Raw genomic sequence first — 27100 nt, forward strand, 5'->3', positions numbered from 1 at the left:
TTAAATGCAGCGCTTTAAATTATGCAGAGAATAAGTGAGTTGCAATTTCTCCAACAAATCTTGCAGCCTTTGTGTGTTTAACAGCAGTGATTTACTCAGGAGAGGCTGGCTGAGTAACAGTGACACTGGACAGTGATTTCTCCTACCTAGAATTTTCTTTCGCAGCTGTGCCTGAAGCTCAGCTGGGGGCTGATCGGGGGTGTTCAACAAAGCTCTCTACATCCCAGGCTGAAAAACGTCCTGAAAAGCCCACTCAGAAACCATTTGAACCTGCTCTTTCTCCTGAAACCCACTTCATTTGCTGGGTAGGAAATGGCCCCGGTGCCCAAGGATGGTTTGCCTTAGGTTGATGGGGCACTCAAGCTGTTCACAAGTGTCAGGAGGCAAGAGGCCTTAATCTGGATTTGAGCTCAGGCTTCAGCAACGTGCAAGGGCTGATGGACAACGTGGGAGAAACGGGAGTGGTGGGTTGGCTGCGTGATGACGAGCTCTTACTGGACTACTAGATTAATATCAACCTGCAAAACTGCTGTGACAGCTTTTTGACATTTAATACCCTTCTTAAAGTATCTCACCCTGGGCTAGTAAATGAATCCCTTGGTGGGAATAGTCTGCCCAGACTGCCCAGCTGCATAAATTAAGCTGGAAAAAATATAGTTGTCAGGGTTTAAAGAGTTAATAGTGCACAGATTTGCTGGAAAGCCCAGTAATAATGTAAAGAGATCAATGTCTATTAATCAGTGTCCCTGTGGCTTGTGATCTCTCTATGATGTGGGCAGTTCAGACAGCAGCTGCCAGTATTTCTAGGGAGGTTTAAAGTTAATGTATTCAAAGACTACTTGGTCTGACAAAAAGCATTTTACTTTGAAATCCCAGCGCTTTGATCACAGCAAGAGAGGAGTTGAGGCAGTGTTACCGGCACCGTGGCCATAGCTGCTAATGCCAGTGCAGCTATGGATTTGTCAGCGTTTCTGTCAACGTGACGCTTTTCCAGACTTAGGAACCTGCTCCATAACCAACCCCTGGTTCAGCACACAGGGCTGACTCACAGCCTGGAGACTGACTGTTTTTTCCCCTGCAAAATGGTATTGAACCAAGCAAATCAAGCCTGATTGTGAACACCTTGAAGTGATCCAGGCTCATCTTGCAAGAGCATGAGCAAGTATGCTACTTCACTTGTGCACTTCGAAGAGCCTCTTGGAAGTAATTTAATACTATCTGGAAATCAATGCTGAGTTATATAATGTGATTTATATAATGTGGTGCTGATTTAGATAATGTGATTGCACAAAGATGCACTGTCCTCGCTACAGGCTTCTCAGCAACAGGCAACAACTTGCCCCATCAGCAGGTCATGTGCTGTTTGCACAAGGGATGGAAAATGTGCCAGGGACGGCGAGATGCCTTGTCCTCACCCCCAGCGCAGGGGAACTGCAGGCATTTCTGCATACAGAGAGCCGTAAACATGCTATGAAAGTGCTTCACCTAATATCAAATTGTGTTTACAGATATCTAAAGGGTGAGTGTCAGGAGGATGGAGCCAGGCTCTTCTCAGTGACAAACAATGGTAGGACAAGGAGTAATGGGTTCAAACTGGAACACAGGAGGTTCCACTTAAATTTGAGAAGAAACTTCTTCCTGGTGAGGGTGGCAGAGCCTGGCCCAGGCTGCCCAGGGGGTTGTGGAGTCTCCTTCTGTGCAGACATTCCAACCCGCCTGGACACCTTCCTGTGTAACCTCATCTGGGTGTTCCTGCTCCATGGGGGGATTGCACTGGGTGAGCTTTCCAGGGCCCTTCCAACCCCTGACATTCTGGGTTTCTGTGTTAAAATCTCCGAAGCCTATCTCCATTCAAACCGTGTTTTTCTTCTGTTTGTAAGACGTGTGGTTGGAAGAGGCTGATGTGCTGCACAAGCCACACCGTGCATGAATGCTGCAGGCATCTGCCTTTCTCTGCCTTCCTGTTAAAACCAAGGAGAAAACCCCAGTAAATTTCTGTTTCTACCAAAAGTCAAGGTTTAACCTGCTCTTCACAGGGCCTTTACTTCTCTCCCCCTGGCAGAGGAGCCGGCACAGGGGTGTCTCTTGCCCCGGGAGAGGTGAGTGCTGCCTGTGTCCCACCAGCTGAAATCCCAGCGGTGCCACCGCTGCTGTGCAGCCACCGCCGGCCTCCTGCCACCCCTTGCTTTGCAGGCCAGAACCTACGATCCATCCTTCAGTCAGTTGTGCCCCCTTCTTTTCTCTCTTAAAATGAAAAGATGTACATGCATGCCAGGACACCAGGAGCGAGAGGGACAAAGAGGATCGGTACAAAGGCATTCATTAGGACTAACAAAAAGCTGGGAAATGCTTCTTTTTTGGTCCTCTTCTACAAAGAAGGGGTTGGTAGATCAGAGTGTGAACCCTTTGGAGAAAAATGAGATGTAAGGCTATGCATGCCCTCTCTTGAAAAGCATGGTTTTAATTCCAAAATTTCATGTTACATCTGCACACTAAACACTGTAATAAGGTGATATTGGTGGGAAAGAGGGACACATCATTTCAATTAAACCCATGGTGGTGATAAAAAGTGAATGGTATTGAAAGCATCTTTTAATAAATGCCACAGCAAAGCTTGGCAGAAAAGCAGCTCAGAACAACATGTGAACGAATCTCTGCGGGAAAACAGGCATTCAAAACAGCTCCACAACGTGGCGTTTTTTCTTTCCTTGCGAAAAGGTATGTGATTTTCATTTTCTGTGTGTCACGCTAAGCTGAAAGCAAGGAGCAGCACAATTAAGTCTGCTCAGGTAGCAGTGACATTAACAGCTCAGCTACTTGTGAAAACGCTCTGTAAAAGAAGCCGTCTTTAGCACACCATTGCTCTAGCAGTAATGAGCCACAAACTGCTCAGAATATATATTTAGCAAAACCGCAGTTGCTCATTTTCCACTAGATCCCCCTCCTGCCCCTGATCCCTGGCAAAACACTGAGGACGGGGGCAAAGAGCTGCCTCCTTGGGCGGGGAAGTCTGGGGAGATGCTGGCCAGGCTGGGAAAGGAACTCAATATGCTACTGGGTTTATCCTCACTTGAAAAGGTTGGTTAATTACTTAGTGTTATAGAGACTTTTGCAGATCCTTTCTGTCTCAAGCCAATAATCTGAACACCATCCCATGAGTGTCTTTACCAAACCAAAAGGTATTTCTCCGAGAAGCAGCAGCAGCCTCTGCTCCATCCTCCTCTCACCAAGGGGTTGAATGGCAGCCAGCCCCGACACCAGCAGCATGGGATCAGTGGGCAGTGCAGACGCTCAGGGTGACAAAACGGATGTGTCCCGCTCCTGGAGACGCTCAAATCCCTGTTCATCAGCAGGTGAGTCACTGCCCTTCCCACGGTCTCTTCCTGCGACGTAGAGGTGACGGTGAAAGAGGATCAAGCGCCCACGCTCCCCCCAGCCCACACGGAGAGTTCCGCTCTCTCCCCTCCCACCCGAGCCAGCAGCCCCACTATTTTGGAATAGAAACACTCAAAAGTGTGCTGGAGCGTGCAGAGCAGTGGAGCTGAAGTGCATTTTGTCTGCTGTGCCGCAAAGAGCACTTTGCAGACGTAAACGCTCTGGGGAGCAGATTGTGTCTGGCTGCAGCCGGGGTGGCACAGCTGGCACGTGGGACTCCCCGGTTCCCCCCGGTGTGTGCCGGCACCTCTGCCTGCTCCCCCAAGGGCAGGGTCTCCCCGTGCTGTACCCGTGGCAGAAATGGGGCTGGCTGTGTGGCCGAGCTCCTGTCCCTGCAGGGTGACCGCCCGCGGCGCGGTATTCCCCGTGGTGAAGGGATGGCAGCCTAGCAAGGCTGCAGTCATCTCTACAACTGTAATTAGCTTTAAATTGGGCAAGGAGAGATCCGGGCCAGAGGTGAACCAGACAAGCAATGTCCTCCCTCAATACGGGTCTCCACCATAGTCACCTGGTGTGACCCAAAGAAGGCTTTGTGGTGAGGCATTTTGCAAGACAAAGGGAGTCCTAATTAATTTGCTGAAACATTGCGCTCTCAATCCCTGTTTGTACACTCCCATCAGTGCCACTGTTGGCTTTTATGAGCATTTATCACATGTGAAAAGGAGGAGTTGTACTTCACTAATAGCTTATTCCTGTCTTTACATTTCTAAACACGTTAACTGTGATCAGAAATGCAAGGCTGCAGGGCAACTCATCTGTGCCTCTTTGTGTTTGGTTTGGTTTGTTTTTCAAACAGCATTCATGCGTCTCTCTCATCCCTGTCCTAAAGCCATTCCCTCCCACTGCAATGACTGTGCTGATGACCACGGGACCTCCTCAGCATAAGGAGAGTGAATCACTGCTGTTTCTCAGGTTTCGGAGCCATAGGTTACCTTTATAAATTCACCCAACACTGCCATAGTTAAGTGGGACTTGAAATACATAAATACTTTCTTTCCTGGATTATTTGCTTTTCAGGGAATTCCGGGAACCTGTTTTGCATCTCCGAGCTAATGAAAGTGCAGCCCTGCATCCAGGCCAAAAAAAGAACCATGGCAGTAATGGAATAAATAGCAAAAGCCTAAAAGTAAATAGCTTTGAAAATTGATACAGCTCTGTGTGACATGATAATGCAAAAAGGTTGCCTGTGCTGTATTATTTATAATTCCCGGAATGTCTGAATTCCCTGTAGCCAGCATGCATTAAGCACAATCCAGGGCATATGCAACAAATCATATTCAATGATGGAAAAGTGGGAGAAAAGCAAGAGCTCAGTCTCTCTTGATTACAGCAGCCACAGATTTCTTTTCATAGACTACCAGTACTAATGAATGAAGAGGACATGAAAGGAAAACAAAAACACTCAATCCAATGTGCTTCATGTACCCATAGATGTATCTGCTCATGAATTCAACTAATTAAATGCAAACCATTGTCAAGAGATGTTGTCCTGGGTCTTTAAGCCCTCGTTGAGCCCCGTGTGGCGTTTAGCTCTGGGATCCTGGGTACAAACCACCATGCACATCAACACAGGGACACGTGCGCTTATGAAGAGACGCATTTTATAGTGGAGAACAAGAGGTCCCAAAGCTCTGCTGGAGCAGGACCAACCCTGTGAAATGTGCCTGAGTGCTGCTGATGTACCAACCTTGAAGTCTGAACATGGGGCCCATCCTGGCATACAAAAAAATCTCTTCATTTCAACCCAAATGAAAACCTGCAGTTTTCCATCTAGAGAGAATTTCATTTCAGGCAGTGTTTCAGGGGAGATTTAACAGTTCTGGAAAGTTAGTGAGATACATTCAGTTTTCAAATGCTTTCTAAAAATGTTAGTGGTTATTTCATGCAATGATGGAAAGTGAACAGGGCATTTCTTGTGTGCCTTGGGTCTGGTTCATAACACTGCACAGACTTTCAAACGTAATTGTATTATTCAGCTGTCTCCTCCTCCAAACACAGAGTAAGTGAATAAAGAGTAGCAAAGAGCATAAAGAAAGTGAAAAGAGAAAAGAAAGAGAATAAAGGAAAGTGTTAGATCCAAAGGGAATTTCATAGCACGGAGATCTGCCTGTGGAAATTTCGTAGGCAGAGGTCAGAGTTAAGTTCCACTCAGCTGCGACGATCGCTCAGACGTTCCCAGCAATGCATTATTGCAGTAAGATTAGAGCTATTTGCCTTGCAGATGTTGGCCAAGCTTTTAAAATTCACCAGGTCTCAGATGTTCACAGCCTGGGACGGCTACTCCAGCTTCTTCAGCTGCTACTGCCCTATTTTTGTATCTAACATATACATGTCAGTTGTTGGCAGCAGAAGGTCAGCCCGTTACGCATTAGGCTCACTGATGCTGCTGTTCTGCTCTGATTGGCAATGCTGATTATGTAAAGGATATTTAATGTTGTAAATCGTTAAAATTATCTACAAGCTTCTGGATACTTTTTAGGAGATAAAAAGTAAGACAATTAAACGTATGCACATTTCTCCGTGTATCAGAGGATTTGTGCAGAAATGCTCAAGTCTTCTAGGAAGTAGGGAGACAGTTAAGGGAATAATATATAATTAACACATCCTCTTTTCTTCCCTTGTTGGTGCAGACATGCCTTTAGATAATAAATGCAGAACATTAAAAGCATTTGGAGTGCGTGGGACAGAATAATGTTGAATTTTATGTAAGTATGTTCAGCCCTGCCACCAGTTACACGTGTTACAGAGGGAGCAAGCCTGTTCCTGCTCCGGGGTCTCACCCACTAAACTGCTTATGCACAGGCCCCCCTTCCAAAAGGAAGGAAATTAGGTTTTCCTATGCTGCTGAAGCTAACTACAAGGAGTACATATTATGGGGTCATTCGTTCACTTAGGTGTCAAACATTAAACTTACGCTTCATCTCACGTTAGCTCCTATTTTCATCAGCCACCCCAAGCTGGCACAGGATGGCTCAGTGTCACCTGGCTGGGCCAGGCGCTGTGTGACAAGCAACTGCAGCAGGAGGATCCCGAGCTTTCTGATCTGAAATGTGGCAATTATGGGGTCACAGACAAGCAGCAGATTTCCCTGGTGGCAGCAGCACTCGACTGTTTCTTCTGGAACCGCTGGTCACCTGCCTTATGAACAGCTGGCGAGGAACAGCCTTTCACACGCACCACTGCCTTGCTCAGCACTAAAAATATATCCTGGGTTTAACAAGGCGATTACTGAAGTGTCAGATGTACCTGTTCCAAACAGGCACCTCCCTGTGACCAGGGACTTTCCCCATGTGACTGGAGAGGGGTGCGATCGCTGGTAAATGGACACTCACACTGTGGGATCATCAATTTGCTTGGTAACAGGAGAGTGAGACTTGTTTCTGATAGCTGCAGGTGATGGGATGTATGCACGGGCACTTCTACTATGCTAAGCTTTATAATTATGCAAATCCCAACAGATAAAGGTGTTTTTTTTTCTGCGAAGAATCAGAGACCATTATTTGTACTTTACTACATCTGTTTGATGAATACAACACTGCTGAGAGCATCATTACTACCCCTAGAAGGACTTTGGCCTTATCCCCTGCCAAGGATGTACAGGGACTTGTGTCACTGGGCACCAGAGGGGCCCTTGGGCAATAGTTTATTCGGAGAGGGCTCTTAGTAACCAATCTACAGCAATGCAGGAGACGACTGGTGTCGACACATCTCTAATTTCGATAAGGTGGGTTACTTCTGAGTCCTGCTTTGCGCCTCCAGGGAAAATACCAGCTCCAGCTGCCACCAGGGGCTGCCGCATCAGTTACAGGAATCACGGGCAGGTTTTTGGTCCTGACCATCCCCAAACAGGGCGACAAAAGCCTTCTCTAAGCATTAGGGCTTTCTTGACATGCAGTTAAGCCCAAAATTTCAATCCAAAATATATCTAGGTACTGCTTTTCCAGTGTAGTGCGGTCTGTACCCACCCCAGTCCTGCACCCACTCTGGCTGAGCCAACGGTACCAAGTCAAGCAAGACAAACATTTAAAGCTCCACCTCCGGAAAAGAAGACTTTATCTAAGGCCCTATATCATATTTACAGATCAAAACCATATTATTATTATTATTACCAAAGGACGTCATTACCTTGAGTTCAGATTTTTCAGCCACAAGGATGTTCATTTTCCAAAGTCAATGAAGACAGCGAGACAAGAGATTTTACTTAAACTATATATTTTTACATAAAACAACTTTATGTTACAATAAAATCAGATAAAAATCACAAAGTTATATAATTTCATAAAGAAAAAAATCAAGTTTTCCTTTCATATATATATAAAACCCAGCATTTACTGCTACTAGGAGTCTAAATGTTAACATTGACTGTCTATGGTCAATTTGAAAAGAAAAACAAACTAATAAAAGAAGAGGAAAGTACTTTTTCACAGCAGACAAAATGATGAGGTAAGAGATGTTTTTTACAATGATCCAACTGTAGTAAACACTTCAGTTTTCATTAAACCATATACTAAATATAATAAACCCAAATAAAAATATACATTTAGAGCACTGCAGTGTTTTCCCACAGTTGTATATCAACAAATTGTCCGTCATTCACTAAACTTTACTTGAAACAGTAAAAACAGGGTGTATGTTTATCTTCAGTACTAAAATCTCATAATCTAAATATTTTGGTATAGCAGACCACACTAAAACACTCTCAGAACTTTCAACTACAAGGGATATATTCATGTTAAAAATGATGTGCTTTGTTTGTCATTCATGATGAGTTTTATAGAACAGTACGTTCATGATCACTATTAGGCAGTTAAATGAAAACATCTAAATGCTGCAAAATACTCATTCATTGAGCATCGCTCCCATTCCACATACCCAAGTTAATCAATGCACTGCAGACTTAGAAGCTTAGTTCACAAATCTTACATATTATCTGTCTTTTATAGCTAGCATATGGCTAAAATAATTATTGCTGACCAGTGTTTAAAGAAAAAAGAAACCAAAACCAACTTACAACAGCAGACAGACTTTTCTCAAGTGCCTTTCTCTTAAGTGCCATATTATTACGTAACGAAATGACCAGAAATTAAAAAGGAATCTATTTCAAAACGTGCATATCAAGTTTTTGGAGGTATAGGCACCTTCATCTGAAGACTGCGTGTTTAGGCTATATCTGTTAAAACAATTTAAAAAAAGAGCTAAGACAAAACACGGTAGAAAGTCAAACAGGCTGGACATCCGCCATGCCCAGGGACACAGGCCAAGCCCAGCCAGGCCCGGCCCAACAGGAGAGCCCTCCTGCGGGAAGCACCTTCGGCGTATTTATCATTCACCTCCTCACTCTCTATTTCACTTCACGTACCTTATCATTTACCGCAGAGAACAGTATTTAAGACACGCAAACTTTACGTAATTGTCAGGTTTATATTCTAAAGAGGAGCCTAAAGCAGCGTCAGGCTTCGGGGGGCGCAGGATGTGTCTGGATTAAACGTCTTGTGGCTCCGTATTGCTTTGCTTGACACACAGGTGCTTGTGGAACACGATCTATGGAAATAAAAATTACTTTAGGGTAGGTCTGTGTCTTATTGTTGCTAAATCGTGCCTAGAACCAGACCCCTCAACCTGGGCATCCTCACTGCCCCGAAAGCTGAACCTGCCGCTCTGCAAGGGCTCTGGTACTTCTGAGCCTGTGTAGGACGGCAAAAGCTTCTCCCATTTTTGACCTAAAGCGTCAGACCATAAACCAGCACTGCCCAGCTGTGCGTGTGGCCTTTCACCTGCCATCCCGCGCATTTGCGATATGCTGAGGACTTTTTGATATTTACAGGCTTGGCAGGCCCAGAACCGCCCGGACGAAGGTGGGTGAGCTGCGAGGTCAGCACGGCCACTCGAGGCTCCCGGCACACGTACAGCTTGTGGGCAGAGCACATTTCACCGGCGCTTCTGCTGAAATGATTGTCACAATGAGCTGCTGCGGGCGGATTTCCCCGGCCACCCCTTCCCTTGGGATTCGGCATCAGTCGCACATTAAGCCGAGCGGGACATCTCACCATGACAGCGGTTTTATCTTTGCTAATCCCCAGGCTCAGCAAGACAGTGCTATATTCCTTACAAGCCACTGATGCTTTGAAGGGTTTCACAGAGATAACTATTCAGATGATAACTTTGTCTTGGCCTGATGAAGAGCACGGCAAAGAAACTCCCACCACTACAAGGTGGACACTAATGGGGACTTTTCCTTCAGTCATTTACGCTCTTTGCAAGCGATGGCAGCGGCCGGGACAGCGGGAGGAACAGCAGAAACCCTTCCCACTCTCCTTAATTCACTGAGCAGCTTTCAAAAACATTCATCCTTAATCGCCCGCGTAAAAATAAAACCAGGCGTTAGTCTAGAAACAAGGCATTGTCTAAACAGCATTTGTTTCCTGGGCACAGAGGCAGCCAGTGTGAAAGTGTTTTTAAAAGAGCATCCTTTGAACAATAGGACATAGCGAGAGGTGGCACTGAATCTCTTACAGTAAGACAGTTTTCTTCCAGCGAGCTCCCTTAGGAAAGGAGACATCAGTGAGACATATAGACAGAAAAACACTGGCAAGTGCTAATTTTGCTGAAAACGCACTTTTAGGCCAAACAAAACTATTTGTGAATTTGAGTCAAAAGCAGCAAATACAGGTTCAGCCAAATAGGAAAAAAGCAAAACACTAACCTGTTTTACTTGGGGGTGGGAAACAATGTATCAGTTTTCCATTTGGAAATAATTTATTCCAAAGATGATACTAAGGTAATTTCCCAAAATGTGGAAAAAAACTCATCTAATGGAGCATTCTTTCCCTTTGAAAGTAATTATCTCCATGTATTTTTCATGTCACCGAGTATTTTTAGGTGTTGTGCTAATACAAAGCAGAGCTGTTTATTTCTCATTTTGGCCACCAAAAAGAAGACCCCAACAAACCACCGCTATTCCGCAGCTCTAACAGCAGCTCAAAGGAGCGTTTCACTGGAAAGCCCAGAAGGCTCACGCAGGGACCGGCTGCAGTTTGGGAGGAGAGGAGAAGCAGGATGAGCTGCCTGTTCAATAATGGTGTCTATCTGCCTCACTATCACATAAAAAGACTAAAAATGGGGATTACTTGCACAACCACACACCGTTTCTGACGTCATTTTCAGTTTTGAGAAGTCTGATCTAACCCCGCATTATAAAACTGTTGAATCTTGCACGCTGGCAAAGTCTAATTTTCACATGCCTACGTGCTATGTACCTGATTTTTATTTTTAAATATCAACAGCCCACAGCGATTTATTTTAAAGATACTTAAATGGTCATAATGGTTATGAAAGGTCCCAGATTCACAGCCATTCTTTGAAAGGAGTAAGAGCAAAAATACACAAAGTCCAGTGTAAGCAACAGGCATTGGTGACAACTCAACAGTGACAAATGGAATGAAAACTCAAGGGACAATTGCAGAGAAAACCTATCTCCAGCATGGGGATTATATAGATCCATGTGCGAAAAAATATCCAAAGCGTGTTCATCTATAACCCACCTTTCCTTTAAAGTTCACTTTTATAATTCAGATGTGCCAAGAAAAGAAAAAAAGCCCTTAAATTAAAATAAAAAGAAAAAAAAGTGAAAAAAACCCCACTGCCATTTCATATCAGTCACTGCTGGAATGTACCAGTGTGATGCTTAACCAAGCTTGTGCCTGATTTAAGCAAATAACAATGTCACCTAAACAAAAGTGCTTTCCTGAATTATTTCAGATCCCGCGTAAACAGGCTCTCAAACCAGGTTATGGAGAAGAAGCTGCGGGCAGCCCTAAGGGCAAGAGCAAAACCTGGGCTCGATTCTCCTCTCTGGCCCGTTTTACACCCCTGCCTGTGCTGAACTGAGCTCCCCCCTCGCTGGAGCCCAGCGTGTGATCCTGCATTCCTCAAAACACAGTTAGAGCTGCTGAATAATCAGTTTCAGAATACAAGAGCACGTCTGCCTTTTGAGTTGGGGTTTTTTTTTTTGGACGGGCTAACGTGGAGACTAATTCCCACCCTACTGTCAAAGATACACAAGTTGCGAATGCAGAATTCATACGAAAGGATTTTGATTTCATGTGGTCATGACCCTGCCCCAGTCTCCCCAGCAGAAGCTTTCTTCTTAGCAACACCACTCCTAGTGACCTTATATTGCTCTTCAGATCAATATCATCTCCTTCTTCACTTCTGCAGAAGTTAATCAACAGCAATGAAGCTGCACAGAGCTGCAAGTGCCCTGTATACAAACCAGCTTTTTGAAATAAAGATATCTGGCCCCAGGACTCCGATGGGTGTTTTTTAGAGGTGCACATAATGATGCAACTACATGGGTTCAAAGCTGAAGGCCAGAGAGAGATGATCTTGCTAAGCAAGAGAAGCTGCCCGCACCTACCGGGTAAGATGCACGACCTGAAGAGCCGAAATTCATTCCTACGTCATTGACTTTGTGCTGTACGGGTCCAGGCAAGCACATGCAACCTGTATCTGAGGTTATCCACTGGGTTCTTCTTTTTTTTGGTGAATCAGACCTGATTGACATGGTCCCTAAAGATACTGGTATCTGTGTGAAGTGATTCGCTTGGCTGCAGCCAAACTGCAGGAGCTCCAGCTACTCTCCTCTCTGCTCCACCAAGGAATAAAAGTGGATGTTGCTAGGAGTGCCGATAGTCCGGACAAGAAAAAGACTTGTTTTCTGTTTCTATGGTTGCAACAGCCCTTAAGAAAGATATAAATTTCCCTGCAACAACTGACTGCATATTCATTTTAAGGTAGATCTAGTTCCAGATTCCTGAGACAGAACTCTCTACCTGTTCCCAACCCCATGAAGCCAGAGCAGCAATACAGAAAGTTTCTCATCTCAACAGAACTCGGTGAGCAGCACGATTGGTTTGGAAAATAAACAACAAAACAAAACCCAATAAAATGAAAAAACCCCACAGCAAATTTTCAGCCTCTATGTACAAAAACAATGCAAACAAGTGGAACATTCTAGTTATATTTTGTAAAACACACGCTTGGGATCAACAAAACATCAAACATCCAGACCCTAGATTACAAAAAAAAAAAAATCTATTGCCATCTAGTTGTCAACCCCAAGTTTAGACAGTCCTTGTCGGAAATCATGTAATTCATCTATCTTCCCGTCTAGTACATCTAAAAAATGCTTTAATTCAGTTTTAAGGTTGGTCTGCCTATGTTTGCTCTCTTCGACTTCTGTCCTTAGCGTCCTCACTTTCTCTTCGAGATCTTTGTTCTTTTTCTCGGCAGCCTTAAAGACAAAAGAGACAATAAGAGGAATCGTAAAGAAGAAGGATGAACAGCATTTAATAGGGAAAAGCAACAAATGGCAGCTGGGCTGTAAAAGTTGGCTTGGACTTCTGCAAACTGATGAAGAGAAGCACATCAGAGAGCAAGTGACACGTGCTAGTCAGATTAGAAGGAAAGCAAACTCATGCAGGGAAGGACACAGATTAACCGGAAAAGACGCTTTACATCAGATCTTGTCACTTGGCTGGTATCTTAAAATTCAGCTGGATTTAAATCATGCACTGTGCATATATTTCTGTCATTGCTGCTGCTGCAGAATTAGACACTGTGCCACCAATTACATACAGAATTATCTACGGTGAAAAATAAGCTTAGAAAATATTGCCTGAGGAGCACTTTTGGATTTATCGGTAATTTTTTTAAAGTTCCACTATGTGTGAGAAGCCAGGGAAGGACCAGGGAGGCCACATAACACTTCCCTAGCTGCAGTTCATTCTGTTATTTCCCCTCTCATTAGCTCTTCTGCCTATTGTTCTCCATTTCATGCGCGTAGGCACATGCTTCTTCTCACCAAAACCTATAGAAATCATACAGCAAGGCAAAGAACTGGAGCTATTTAATCACTCCTGTGCTGGGAATGGCACAGTGTATTTTGCATGTAATTTTTTTACAAACAGGAGCTCTTTTGCCTTCAAACACTGAAGTCTGAACAGGGAAAACACACAGTCATGAGAATGAAATTAAATGTATAAACTAGTTTAAAATTAATGTCATTGCTGAACTCTACCTGTAATTGTTGAGATACAGATTCACACTCTGACATGAGCTGTGGTATAACTTCACCCTGCTTTCGCAACTCTTCCAGTTCCTTTCAAAATATAAAAGGAAAAAAATGAATGCAAGCTTCAATTCAAAACATAATGAAAATTTCAGATTCTGAAATGACTTTGCATATTTTATTGTGTTCTGCACAGTAATTGGATGTTAAATAATCAAAACAGCATGTCTGCCGTCCAAAACACATGCTAACTTTCTACTAGAATTTTTGCACTATATATTTGACTTTGTATTTCTAAACCAGACAGTGTAATCCAATCCCCAGCATGAATGCCATTAATTATATTAATGAAACCTTAACCTAAAACACATACTCAGGCAAAAGATATATTCAATAAAAGAGATATCTGAAGGGTTGCAATGCTACGAGCAATTTATAGATGGTAGCAAAGAGCACATTAGACATGAATTTTCAATGATATATGGCAGCAAAAAGGCCAATGGCACTGTGAGCTGAATATATATATTCATCATTACAGAGCACAGCTGTAACGAGCTGTTCTCCACTGTACAGCTGTATCTGTTCAGTGGTATATCCCCTGAGCTCTCCTGACATGGGACAGCAAATCCAGTCCTATCCAAAATGCAGATTTCTTGGCTATGGAAGGTGATTTCTCCCCTAACAGGTGAATGCAGAGCACAACATGAGCGTAACAGAATCTGTAAGTTAAGCTCTTACTATATATAGTATAATACAGTATATATATATTTATACACATATTATATATACCACAGTATCACAGTATGTTTGGGATTGGAAGGGACCTGGAAAGCTCATCCAGTGCAATCCCCCCATGGAGCAGGAACACCCAGATGAGGTTACACAGGAAGGTGTCCAGGCGGGTTGGAATGTCTGCAGAGAAGGAGACTCCACAACCTCCCTGGGCAGCCTGGGCCAGGCTCTGGCACCCTCACTGAGAAGAATTCTCTTCTCATATTTAAGTGGAACCTCTTGTGTTCCAGTTTGATCCCATTACCCCTTGTCCTATTATTGTTTGCCACTGAGAAGAGCCTGGCTCCATCCTCATGGCACTCACCCTTTATATATTTATAAACATTAATAAGGTCACCCCTCAGTCTCCTCTTCTCCAAACTAAAGAGCCCCAGCTCCCTCAGCCTTTCCTCACACGGGAGATGCTCCACTCCCTTCAGCATCTTTGTTGCCCTGCGCTGGACTCTCTCCAGCAGTTCCCTGTCCTGCTGGAACTGAGGGGCCCAGAACGTGACACAATATTCCAAATGTGGTCTCACCAGGGCGGAGTAGAGAGGAAGGAGAACCTCTCTCGATCTACTAGCCACCCCCTTCTAACCCACCCCAGGTACCATTGGCCTTCCTGGCCACAAGGGCCCAGTGCTGGCTCATGGTCACCCTGCTGTCCCCAGGACCCCCAGGTCCCTTTCCCCTACACTGCTCTCTAATATGTAATTTCCCAACCTATACTGGAGCCTGGCACATACAAAAATATAAATATTTCACTATTTCTGTCTTGACTCCCATGTCTTTAAACTTCTCTCTCCCTCATGAAGAGGATATCAGCAGCTCCTCTTACACATCTGCGAGCAGACTTCACACTGGTTTGAATTGCAAACCACAGAAGGTTACTTCTGGGTGACTTAGACCTAATCAAGAACCTGCTAATGTAAGTGCGCAGTTTGAAATCAAGTTAGTGTCTTGTCGGTGTAAATGGAAGATAGGCATGTGATATTCACAAGTCAATCAATTTTCTTGTTCATTTAGTACCATAAAAATGTGAATCTCGAGGGAAACACTGGCAGAGAATATGGGTTCTTATACATGCTATTACCACAGAGAGGTTGGGAAGAAAGCGTCACATTTTCCTTTGAAATATGGGGCTGAAAAACATATTATATTTATAACAGTGCATCAAAATCCATCTCCCTAAACTATTTCCTTGTGCCATCCTAAATCCCCTTAACAGCACTGCTTTTAAGAGCACCAGCAGAGATGCTGTAATGGCACATGGCAAACTTCACTGCACTTGCTGACAGCTTTTTCTCTTCAGCCAGCACAGAGCATTTGGTCACTGTAATGAAGGGAAAAACCAAGGATCCCATTACTTTCCCCACTGTTCAGGGGCTCCAAGCCATCAACATCATTCTCCTTAGAAAAATGACCACCCTGTGTGTCAAAAATGACAAACTAGGGTACTGTGAATGAATCTGAATTTCTCACTCCTGGCGTTAGTCTGGACATCAGAGGGAGACTGTAAAACGGCAAAGCTGAATCCTACGAGCCACTTGGATAAAGAAACAGGACTTAGTACACAAATGCAATTTACCGCGTAAATATTGTGTTTTAATGATGGTCCTGATGTCTGTGGGAATTCAGGACATGGGGATTGGCAGCCAAAACTCTGTTCTCAGCATTAGGTCTGGCTTTGGGCAACTTGTTTCACTGCTCCAGCTCTTCTATTAGCAGTAAAGTGTTGTATACATAAAAGCATCATGTTTGTCAACCACTGACAAACTAAAGCGTGTTGCCATAGCGCATAACACACCACGAAACTGAGACTGAGGAACTCTATCAAACTACCGCTAAAGACCTGCGCATGGAAAATCTAGAAATGGGTGACACCCTGAGACATTGGGCTGCGTCTGGCTGTAAGTGAGCCAGTCCATAAATCTACACCCCAAGCGAGAAGCAGCCAGAGCCATTCCAGCTCTAAAGAACGTCATCTCTGCGCTCAGGGCACTTACCAGCTCCTTGTCCTGAAGCTCTGTTTCCAGTTCCTGGAGACGTCTACTCAGCTGTGCATTTCTTTCCTTCTCTTTGTTTATTTCATCGCACTGTTCCTCCAGTTCTTCAATCTTTAAGAAACGGCAGACATTAGATTAAATTTTTCTGATTTCTGGAAATGTGGGGCAGACCATGGCCGACATAAAGGGGCAATTGCTCCGCTGGGCAGAGGGAAGCACCGACAAGTTTAATTTGTCAAGGATCTGTTTCCTAGATCACAGCACTTGATTCACCGCAACAAAATTATCACTTCTTTCCCTAAAAAGAGCTAATTTACACATTCACTAGGAAGCCCCAGGACTATGTTTATTCTCTCTTGCACACTATCTCATATAATTACTCTAGAATGCACAAAACACTGAGCTGCTAAAATAAGTGGGGCTGGGGATAAAATCTGCAATTCACTCCTGTGAAACCAACACAAAACTGTAAGGGATGGGTTTTCTTAATGTGCCAAGGAGAAGAAATCTCTTCAGCGTTCCCAGCTTTGCCTCCTCAGGGGGTGCATATTATTCTAGCTGGAGTATGAGGGACACGAGATCAAAACTTTGGGGCGAGAAGCAGTTGGGAGCAATGTGCACCGGTTTGTTCTCTCGCCCCGGGAGCTGCTTTGCTCTCTCCACACCTCCCTTGCCAGCTCTGGCCTCACCCCCCCAGAGATGCGCTTCCCACAGGCCAGCGGGCCAGCTCATTAAAGTATGTATTTTAATTCTCAGCTTCGTATTGCTTTGGGATTATAGCTTCTCTCATTTGAAGGCAGAGCAATATGCAAAAAATTCTGACCCAGTTAATAAAGAAGGAACTTCCCAGGGTGCTGCAGTGGTGCAGCATGAGCGCCGATCAAGGAACCTACTTGGGGAAAAGCTCAGAACAACCTCTGTGTAGAAAAAGACAGTGCATTGCTCAGACAGCATTGCTGCACAGCCTGGCTGGTCACCAGTACAACAACTTTGCAGCTGTAGCAAGGCAGTGTCTTCATGATCTCTTCATATCTAGGCTACAGCTACTGAGATATAGCATGTTTCATCAGTTAATGTTAATAAGAACTTTCCTCTGCAACAGTACAGAAAAGTAAAAGGGACGCTGTAAATCATGCTGTTTTCTTATTCTGTTCCAGTCTCTCACTTTCCCCTGTCCAAAAGAAACTGGATGTAGGAAGCCGGATCATGTAACAACTAATACTAATGTGTTAACTTAGCATCAGTTAAAATAGCTCTGGTTTGATCTATCTGAACTATCACTGTGCACACCTAAAATACAGGCAAATAGAGTATCTGCCTAGGGAAAAGGTTGTTCCACACAGAATTTCAGTGCCGACAGACAACCCAGGCCACCTCCAGCACTGAAATACTATTTGCAGCCTGCTGACATACAAAAAGATACGGAATTCCTTCTCCTCTTTTAAAGCAAACCCTAAACAACAACAACAAAATCTTCACCGGACTGTTACAATCCGATCTCTATACCAAACGTCTCAGTGATCCATCTAAGCCAGCAGGGAAAGGGTCCAGCTTTTCCAAAGACATTTAAGGTGAATGGAGTGCCCTGTGAGTGGCACTCATGGAAACCAACCTTCCCTGTCCTCAGCTTGGTGCCAACACTGTATGGGGCTGTTACAGATATTAATAGCACTGTGGTATTTGAGGGACAGTACCAATGACTACTCTAAACTGAGCCTTTAAAAAGTTAAACTTCTCAATTGTTCTCTGCTGTAGCTGCTCAGTCTTACACCACTGAGAAACCTTCTGCAACGGTGGGGAAACGGTTTTTGACGAAGCCTCTTCGTAGGTTTCTGGACGAGATGCGCCCAGCGTTAGTGCTGGAGGATCCAGCTCACAGCCTGCAGCACTGACGACGTAACTCGTGTCCTCATTCCCTGCCTGCCATCGGGATTTACTTCTAGTACTGAGTGGTTCCCAGCTTGGTTTTCTGTGGGTAACCCGGCCATAACCTTGCCTTCTGCTCATTCATCATCTAGCAGTATTTAAGTGACCTTTGAAAGGGATAAGCAATAGCACTCCCACTTTAAAAATCTTTCTGTTTTACCATCCCAGGCAGCAACCCCTGCCGACACCAAGTCTCTCAAATCAAGAGGCGGGGAGCTTCACGTGATGTGGCAGCACCAGTCCTCCCACTGATCCCCAGCCCTTTGAACTTCCCTGCCCGCTGGGTACAGAGAGAACCAGCTGCCTTAACCCTCCCATCCACCTCCCTTTCGAAGACAAAATCCACCTCCTAACACACGCACAGATAAAGCAGCAGCAATGCAAGAGAAAGAGCAACGGCAGGAGCAGCTAGTTGGAAGAGCTGGCTCTCCTGTGGGTGCGCTCTTGTGCTACCTTGCTCCTGAGCTGGTCGTTCTCCTCCTTGCAGGCTGAGAACTGCTTCTTCCAGTGCTCGATGCTGGCTGCGGACTCCTGCAGCGCCGTGGTCAGCCTGGCGTTGCTCTCCCGCAGCGTCTGCAGCTCTGTCTCCCACTTCTTCACATTGGATGAACTGAGAAAAACCAGGGTGCCATTAGGTGCCTTCACCTTATCATCCTGTCTGTCATTAATCTTTACCTGACTGCAGACTCATCCACCCATGGTGCGTGTTTACCAATGAGTTGTTTTAACATCAGATGTAGGTACTTGCCCCTGGCCATTGCCTGCCTAAGGAGAACAAAAGCTACAATTTGACCAAAAAAAGGATCTATCAACTCCAGCAATTGGTGCTCTAGAGCCCAAGTCCTGCTGTCCAAGCAGGCTGTAGGGTCAAGCTGACAGCTGGGATCAACCCTGTTTGCAAGGAGGGGTTTTCTCCATGGAAGGCATGGTCCATGCTGCCTCCAGCGCAGCTGTGCCTGGCTGAGCACCCGCTGCAGGGCAGGACTGGGGACGTGCTGCCCATGTAGCTACGAAGCCACTCTGCACATTTGCAGATGGTACAGAAGAGATGTCAGGGGGTTGACACTATCTGTATTTTGATTTTTTCTTTTAACCCTCAGCTTTAAATACAAAAGTGTTACATAATGCTGAAGAACTAAACTACTCATTCCCCAAAGCTTCAAGCTGCAGTGTAGAGCACAAGATTAGAGGGTGAATGGAAGGAAGGCTTTGAAACCCCCTACATGCTCCTTTCCTGTGGAGGTGTCTTCAGCAGGAGGAACGAGCAAACATTATGATTTAAAATAGGTTACACTATCGAAATGTCAATAAAGAGAGATGATATACTGCAAATATAATACACACAACCTTAGAACTCCTCACTGGGCAATGCTGCTTATGGTGCTGCTGCCTTATTTTTTAAATAGCTATTTAAGAGTAGCTTGATCCTGTTAGATTTTCTTTCCATTCACAGATACATTCACATGCAAGAGGCAGACAAGGCAAGATCCCAGTAGAGAATTATTCTATTTTAATGTCATAACTTTGCATATTCCAATGCCTGGATTTTCACTGCAGCTGCAAATTACTCTTCTCAGCATTTTCAAATAATCTATCAAAGCAAACAGTGAAAAATCTGGCTTTGAGGGGCATAGCCCACAGGTTTAGAAACATCCCCCTAAGACGCCTAATCGGCGCGATGAAATTATATTTCTCCCTTCAACTTTTTATGGTTGAGTTCATTCCCTTTTATAATTTTAAATATCCATATCTCTTTTCATCAAAGTAAATGTAGCAATCTCCAAGAGGAAGAAGATTGGCTTCACATGTTATCAGTAGCAATTGCTCCCCCATGGCTCTAATGTTATTTCTGTAGCTCTAAAACTTAACAAACGGAAGTGGCTGTAAGAGTTGGCATCAGTGGAGCAAAAAAGATCTTATTTCATAATGAACTAGATTGGGAAAAAGCTAAATGGTAAATATCTCTCAACTGGATACCAGGAGGTACTTGCTAAAATCTGCTCATTCACCCATTCTGCTGCATCATTTTAAATTAATGCAATTACATTTTAATAATTTCTGCTAATACCATTAACCATCAGATAATTACAGCATGCTATTCCAGTGCAATTTAGGTATTAAAAGAACTTCACCTTTGAGCTAGAGCAATTTTTAATTTATCATTCTCAGACTTGAGATGTGCCTCCGTGGGACCACCGTGTGATGCCTTCTCATCATCTGTCCCATTCACACTGGATGCTCGAGTGGAAGATGGTGTTTCACGTCCAGACTCCTGCGGCACAACACACAAATGAACACTGGGCATCTCCTGCAACACCACAACACCAATTTCTTTGTAGTCTTGCTCTCACACCACCCTGCTGAGACCTAGGCTATGTATGTTCTCCTGGCAGAACTGTGGTAGCAAACACATACCCTTTACATCTTGACTGCAAAGCTGGTGTGTTTAAAAAGAATAAAAAAATATAATTATACACAAAATGGAAGTTAAAAGCGTTCAAAATTTTTTTAAAGTGTTTAAACTGTCAAGGCTTGTTTTTTTTTTTGTAAAGGTTGTTCTTTTGTTTAGGATAATGGAACAATAAAATGCAACCGGAAGCACACAACATCCAAACCAAAAGTCAAAAATAGAAGATACCGCTCCTCCAAAGAGAAACCATTAATACACAGCTTGGTGCTGATCACCAACAGAGAACAAGTAAAGGGAACCAGAAAGGGCACAAACAAAGTCTTTAAAAACTGAATATCCAAAGTCAGGCTCTGAGATCGATGTCTGTGGACCCCACAAAGGCGGTTAGTTGCAACACTAAGGAGCATTCGACAATTTCTCTCTGATCATGCATCTGAATTTCTCTCTGATGAAAATTCACCTAACTTTTCTCCAAACATCTGCCCATGCCAAAACACCTGCTGAACAGGGTGTATTCTTACCCAGTGCAATGTGTATGAAATTACAATCATATATAGAGAGAGTGGGACGACATTTAATATCCTCAGTCTGTAAGAAACCCTGATCTCCCTGGACACAGAGGCACTTGGCTGTATCGAGACGTCTAGAAAAGCGTATTGTACAAATACACACCATGAGCTGCTTCCACCCACCCACGGAAGCTCTGCCTCTGTTCCCTGAGTCACACCAAGGCAACAAAACGCTCTGGCCACAAAGTCAGTGTCTCCATCGGCGAAGTGAACCACAAAATTAGATTAGCCGGATGACAAAAAGCAGCATCATCTCGATGAATCTCATTTACTGTCTGCTGAAGCACCACACTGGCTTACCTTCCAGTGACCCAAAGCATGTGTAACGGTACAAATCAAAGGATATAGAGCTTTCCCTGTTATTAAAAAAGTTATAACAGCTCAAGAACTGCTGAAAAAAATCAGATGTAAATGAAGGTAAAGAGCATGGATGGATGAAAAATACTCCTCTGACAATGTTAATGTCCAGCAGCTGACAATTACCTTCGGCAATCTTCATTTTATATACTTTAAGCTTGCTGCCAGAAGCTGGTACGTTCCATTAAAGATTTAACTTTAAATTATTTATCCTGTATGCACACAGGTATTAAAGCTAAATTACAAACCTGGGAATGATTGCTTGAGGTCTCAATTTTCTCTTGAGATCTGTCTCTTGCTAGTTTGGCAGCTTCTTTTACTTCTTGGAATTTCTCTGCAAACTGGAAAAAGCATGAAAAATGTCTGTTATTTATCATCTATTAAACTATTCAGATTACTATATTTCTATGGTTCATAGATCTCCAAAAGTGAACAACTAGTGTTGATAATTTAAATTTTTTGGCAAGAAAAACCGTTTCAATTCTTTGGCAGGAAGGTTCTTTCAAAAGGAATGGGGGTGTTTCTAAAAGAGGGACATCTCTATAGTTCCAGCTGATCATAGTAAAAATCGATGGAGAAAAAGAAGAGCTATTAGTGTCTTCTGGTTTGAATTGGTTTTATTTCCTTCCCCTCCAGTTTCATTCGATGTTGACAATCTATAAAGTTGAAAGTATAAAAGACATATGTTTGGATAAAAATGTTATCAATGTCTTCTGCTCCTAAGAGGAAGTCAAGTGAATTAATGAATGCAAATGAGCTCCTGAGACATCTGCAGGATGCGAGCGAGGGATCATTGAGACATAGAAAGGAGAAAAAGGTAGATCTGAATGTACGATGGGGCCCTATGAAATCACAGCTTTTCTCGTCTCATTTTCTTATTATTGGCAAAAATAAAGGCGGAGGACTTCAAAGAAAGGCTTGAATGCTTCATATAAGAGGATTCTATCAAACTGGGGGAGGCAGGGAAAAGATAAAGGTGGAAAGTAATGATCCCAAGCTCTGCAAGTTGCTGTAAGACATTTGCTCCAATGTCATTCTGGCACTCTTGAAATACAAGTATTATCATAGCCAGTCAGCGTTGCCGGCCTTTCAGCACCTTAAACCGTGTTTAAAGTTTTAAAAGGAGGATTGTAAAGATGGAAGGAAAGGCATACTTCATAATTAATTTTTTAATTAAGATCTATCCAGTATAAGAATGGGTAACTTTGCATTTCTGCTAAAGCAGCTGGTCTTGCTTGCCTGCGCTTTGAGAAAGTTGAGATACTAGAAAGACATATTAGAAGCAAAAATATAAATAGAGGCGGTTTATTGCACAGTATGTGAAAAAAAAAGGATTGTCATCATTTCCTTGGATAGTTCAGAACACTTATGACAAAAATTGTAAATAAAAGCATGAAAAAGTGATTATATGTTATAAGCAAGGAATGGGCAGAATCATTATCTACTTACTAATCTTATCTTGTTTCTTTTAGTTTTACAGCAGGTATTTAGCATATTCTCTTTCAGCAAAATGCTGGGACTATAAAGACTGATAAAACAAATCTTCTCCAACTGGTCTAAAAGAAACCTGGGTTTATATGTGGAGGCACCTGTGTTTTGTATTACACACACAAATGGACATTTCCAAGGAACACACACACATCATTCATAAATCCCATGGACATGCACATCCTCAAACCCAAATGACATTTCGGGTGTAGATGACGGTCTGTGACGATGCTTATGAATGAAGATGGAGCTCTCGAATCCAGCTGTTTTCTATAAAACAGCTGAAATTGCATATGCAAGTACGTGCTCTTGGATGGCAGCAGTTGCTATCAGTCATTACATGCACAAATGACCTGATTACCTTTGTAGCCCTATAGAGATCATTAGGAACAACTAAATTATATTTCGCCTTAAATGATTTAACTCCAACTTTACACAAGACGTATCTCCTCCTCAAAACAGCTACAATGAACAGATTATTTCTAAAATATTGTATCAACAGTAAGTTGTAGACTTGGTTTTCTTGCATATAGTAAAGGGGTCATTTGAGTCTCTTTCACAATAAATCTATGAGCAATATGAAATATTTATGAAGGTTCTTCATGGACTATTTGAAATATGAAAAGACAAAAAAAATCGGAAGTGATCTATCAAATTTTATTTCATAAAGCACACAGGAGACTGCTGTGGAAAATGATGTGAAATGAGAAGAAAAGGACGCTATTCCTCTAGTTTAGCGACACATGTATTTAATGTATTTGATTTAGAAACAAGTACCTATGACTCAGTTTTTCGCCATCTTAGTGAGAGATCTTCGGCTTTAAGAGTCAAAATATTACCCTTCCTTTTCATCGTTGCTATGAACTCAAAGATGTCTGTAAGAGAAGCGGTGCTGAAAGACTGCCTCTGCTTTTTGTTTACCCCATACACTTGGAAATAGCCAGTCCATAAAGCGTTCTGCGGCTGCTTCTTTTTTTAGTCTTAGCTAATTAATACCTGCTAGATTTTACTAACGGGCTATTTTTGAAAGCTACAGAGGATCACTTGGCTTGTTATGAAATTAAAGCCTTTCACTTGATTAGTCTTCTGAGTGCAGCGAGATAGTGGTGACAGCCCAAACTTGCACAGCATCACCAATGCTAATGGCTACAGCAGCGGCATGGGCGCTGCCGGAGGTACCGAGATGCCGAGGTCGGGTCTGCGAGTGACAGCACGGCCACAGTGTCTGATCCCTGGCAGAAATTACAGAGATGCTTCCTCTCCAGTCACTGATTTCTTCTGTCCCAAATAACTGACACTATAAAATCATGTATGACCAAGACCTAAGTTGACTTGGAGCTCTCAAACCATTGCAATGGCAGGGAGTGGTTTTAAAACATGAAATTCCTAGTTAAAAAGTAAAAAAATCTTCTACTTAGTAAATGAAAACTTGGTAAATGTGTCTTGAGGGGCAATGCATGTATAAATATCTAAAACAAACACAAAGGAGTCACCGTGCTCCTTCTCCATCCATCTTGGCTCCCTTCATCTTCTCTTTCTTCCACCCTTGTCCTGACAAAGTGTCACAAAATCACCAAAAAAAGACTGCAGAAGGAGAAACGTCAACTAAACACCACTCCAACAGCCCATCATGGATTACACAACGCATCTTCCCAAGCCGCAGGAAGCTGTGAGACCAAGCTGCAGTATGGAAAAGATCTGCTGCTACCAACACTTGTGAAGCCTTTTCGTCTGCAGGCCAGGAGCCCTGTTTGATTATGGGTCTTGGCCAGTGAAATTTAATGGGGACTCAAGGATGCTACTCGGCATTGCACAAATTATTTAAAGGCTGTTCAAATCTGCAGCCAGTTTATCACTCCGAGAAATATATATATATTTAAATAGACCTTCTTAACATTTGATATATTAAAAAGCATTATGCTCTATGTGTAAATTTTAAACTCCTGATCTGGCACAGTATTTTACATCTCCTACTGACAAATGGTGCCAGCGTCAGATGAAACAGCTGCTCCCACCCTCATCGATACCTCATCGCCCTCCCGGTTTGCAGAGGGCTGGGTGATGCGGTGGTCCTGCCGTGCCGTGACCCACAACGCACGTGTGGTTTTGCCACCGTGGTTTCTCTGGATGAGCCCTCAGCACCAGGCGGATCGGCAGCAAACAAGGCTATTTACTGCAGAAAGCAGCCAGTAATTTGCCCCAGCAGCAAAGCTGGTCGGATGGGGGGCTGTGCTGGGGCCAGGGGCAGGTTCTGCTCCCAGATTTCTTCCCTACAACACAGTGCCAGGCAGACACCGCACATACGGTGCCCATGCATGCACAGAAATCAAAGTCCGGCTCCCCAGATGCTGGATGCAGTTGCTTTATGATGTGCAAGGTTTGAGTTTACCGGGTTTCTCCCCATATAAGTTTGTCCCTATGCCCTCGACTACCTGCAGCTCCTCAGGTAGCACATCTATGTGGAAGCGGCTTGAATGACAGCACAGGTTGTATTTAACTGCTTCATGTGCAAAATACATCGCTCCCTTTACAGCACCAGCCCTGCCTTTTCATCCCACCCAAACACATGATTAATTCTCTTTTGATTCCCGTTTTGATTTGACTGTAGCAACGTTTGAATAATGTCTTGAGACATTTTTGTGGCACAGGGTGGGAAGGGGGAAAGGAGGGTCAGCAAGTCTTGCAAGAGGGGAAAAGGACCCTGAGTAGGACATTAACTTTAAGCCCTGGGATTCTCCCAATCAATGTGAATGGTAATTGGGTTACTAGGTCAGCGAATGCAGTTTTCATTAATGGCTCATGTTTAATTTGAACTGCTTTTCCCTATAGGTATGGATTGATGCTTAAGTATCTCAAGAGAAGCAAGGCATTAGAAAGAGGCAATACCTTTTATTAGGCCAACCAATATACTTAAGAATGCAGACATTTTTAGGCATGCTAACCTCTTCTTATGTCTCATTATTATTCATTACTTTCAGTAGATATGTTTCAGATTTATTAATTAGTTATTTATTTAGAGCCAGGGCTATTGATCTCTGGATTAGACAAGTTTTACCATGTCTTTCCAGTTTCTGACTAAAAGCTTCAATTATTTCCACTAAAAATGGCAAGCTTTAATTTATATATTTTATAATAGTATAATGATATCAACATAAAATGAAACTTGATTTTACTATTCCCAATACATTTATACATCTGTAATCCTTCCACCATCTCTGATCTTTTGTACTAATGGTTCAATAACTAAACTGAGAAGCATGGATGATAAGGGATATCTTTGTCCCGTTACTTTCCATGGTGCTATTAAACCAGGTTTTCTAACATTTTCTAGCTAGATGACTTTCATATTTATTTTAATAGATCATCTCAAGACATTTTCAGAAGTGCTTGCCTTAAGCCCCCCTTCAATATTCTGACTGGAAAGAGACTTTCTGCTGATTTGGAAAGCTTTTCCTGCAAGTAGAAGGCTGTGTTATTGCCAATGGGCTCTTGAGCAGACACTGCAGCACAAACAGATGTGCAAACCGATCTGGAGAGAAACACAGCTGGTGCCAAGAGTCCTGTGCCCACACAACATGTTCTTAAGACTGGATCTAGTTTGGGCACATGAGCTGCTTTCTGATACCAGCAGTATATTTATTCTAAGTATGTGTTTGGACAATTTTGGAGAATATGGCAATATCTCTCTGATTAGGGTGCAAGGACTCCAAATGCACCTCGTGTCCAGGTGCGACTCTGGTTTCCTGAGCATCCTCAGCACCACCTGCTCCACGCAGCGCCCGGTGCACGTGTAACCCCAGCCAGCACCGAGGTGCCATGTGGTCACCTGTCATGTTGCAAAGGTCCGACTTCAGTAACCTCAGATTAAAAATCACTCTCCAAAGGTGCTAATTCTTTCATCTGGTGTCCAAAGGTTTCACTGTATTATGCTTATCTGTTACTCAAAAAAACCCTATTCCCCTAGGTCCACTTTAATCCTCTCACATTCCCTTACTACTCATTTAGCCTTTACGAGCACCTCTTTACCTCTTTGGAGAATATGCATAGGTGAAAATGAGCAGTCCTCTAC

At 43.4% G+C, this 27100-nt stretch overlaps 2 protein-coding genes across 14 annotated transcripts in view; one reads left to right on the forward strand and one right to left on the reverse strand.

The window, feature by feature from the left end:
• The window catches only part of WHAMM (WASP homolog associated with actin, golgi membranes and microtubules), a 26507-nt gene extending 15438 nt beyond the window's left edge, over window positions 1–11069 (forward strand). For 2 of the 9 annotated variants that reach the window (XR_010475330.1, XR_010475327.1), the window contains exons 12-13: window positions 166–3353; window positions 4232–11069. Coding sequence is in view for 1 of the 9 variants with exons in the window: in XM_065076470.1 (XP_064932542.1) it covers window positions 166–350 (185 nt within the window). In the remaining 8 variants the exon portion in view is untranslated. Of the gene's footprint in view, window positions 1–165 lie in introns of all 9 variants that reach the window. The other 7 variants (XR_010475328.1, XR_010475329.1, XR_010475333.1 and 4 more) reach the window with 7 other exon arrangements.
• HOMER2 (homer scaffold protein 2) overlaps window positions 7631–27100 on the reverse strand; it is a 74292-nt gene continuing 54822 nt past the window's right edge. For all 5 annotated transcript variants that reach the window (XM_065076476.1, XM_021280296.2, XM_065076475.1 and 2 more), the window contains 6 exons: window positions 21792–21884; window positions 20340–20479; window positions 18661–18817; window positions 16282–16392; window positions 13514–13594; window positions 7631–12727 (listed from right to left, as the gene is read on the reverse strand). In XM_065076476.1, coding sequence (XP_064932548.1) covers window positions 12539–12727; window positions 13514–13594; window positions 16282–16392; window positions 18661–18817; window positions 20340–20479; window positions 21792–21884 — 771 coding nt within the window. In that variant the 3' untranslated portion in view covers window positions 7631–12538. The remainder of the gene's footprint in view (window positions 12728–13513; window positions 13595–16281; window positions 16393–18660; window positions 18818–20339; window positions 20480–21791; window positions 21885–27100) is intronic.

Source organism: Columba livia, chromosome 11 (genome assembly GCF_036013475.1).
Source record: "Columba livia isolate bColLiv1 breed racing homer chromosome 11, bColLiv1.pat.W.v2, whole genome shotgun sequence".
NCBI classification, from domain to species: domain Eukaryota; kingdom Metazoa; phylum Chordata; class Aves; order Columbiformes; family Columbidae; genus Columba; species Columba livia.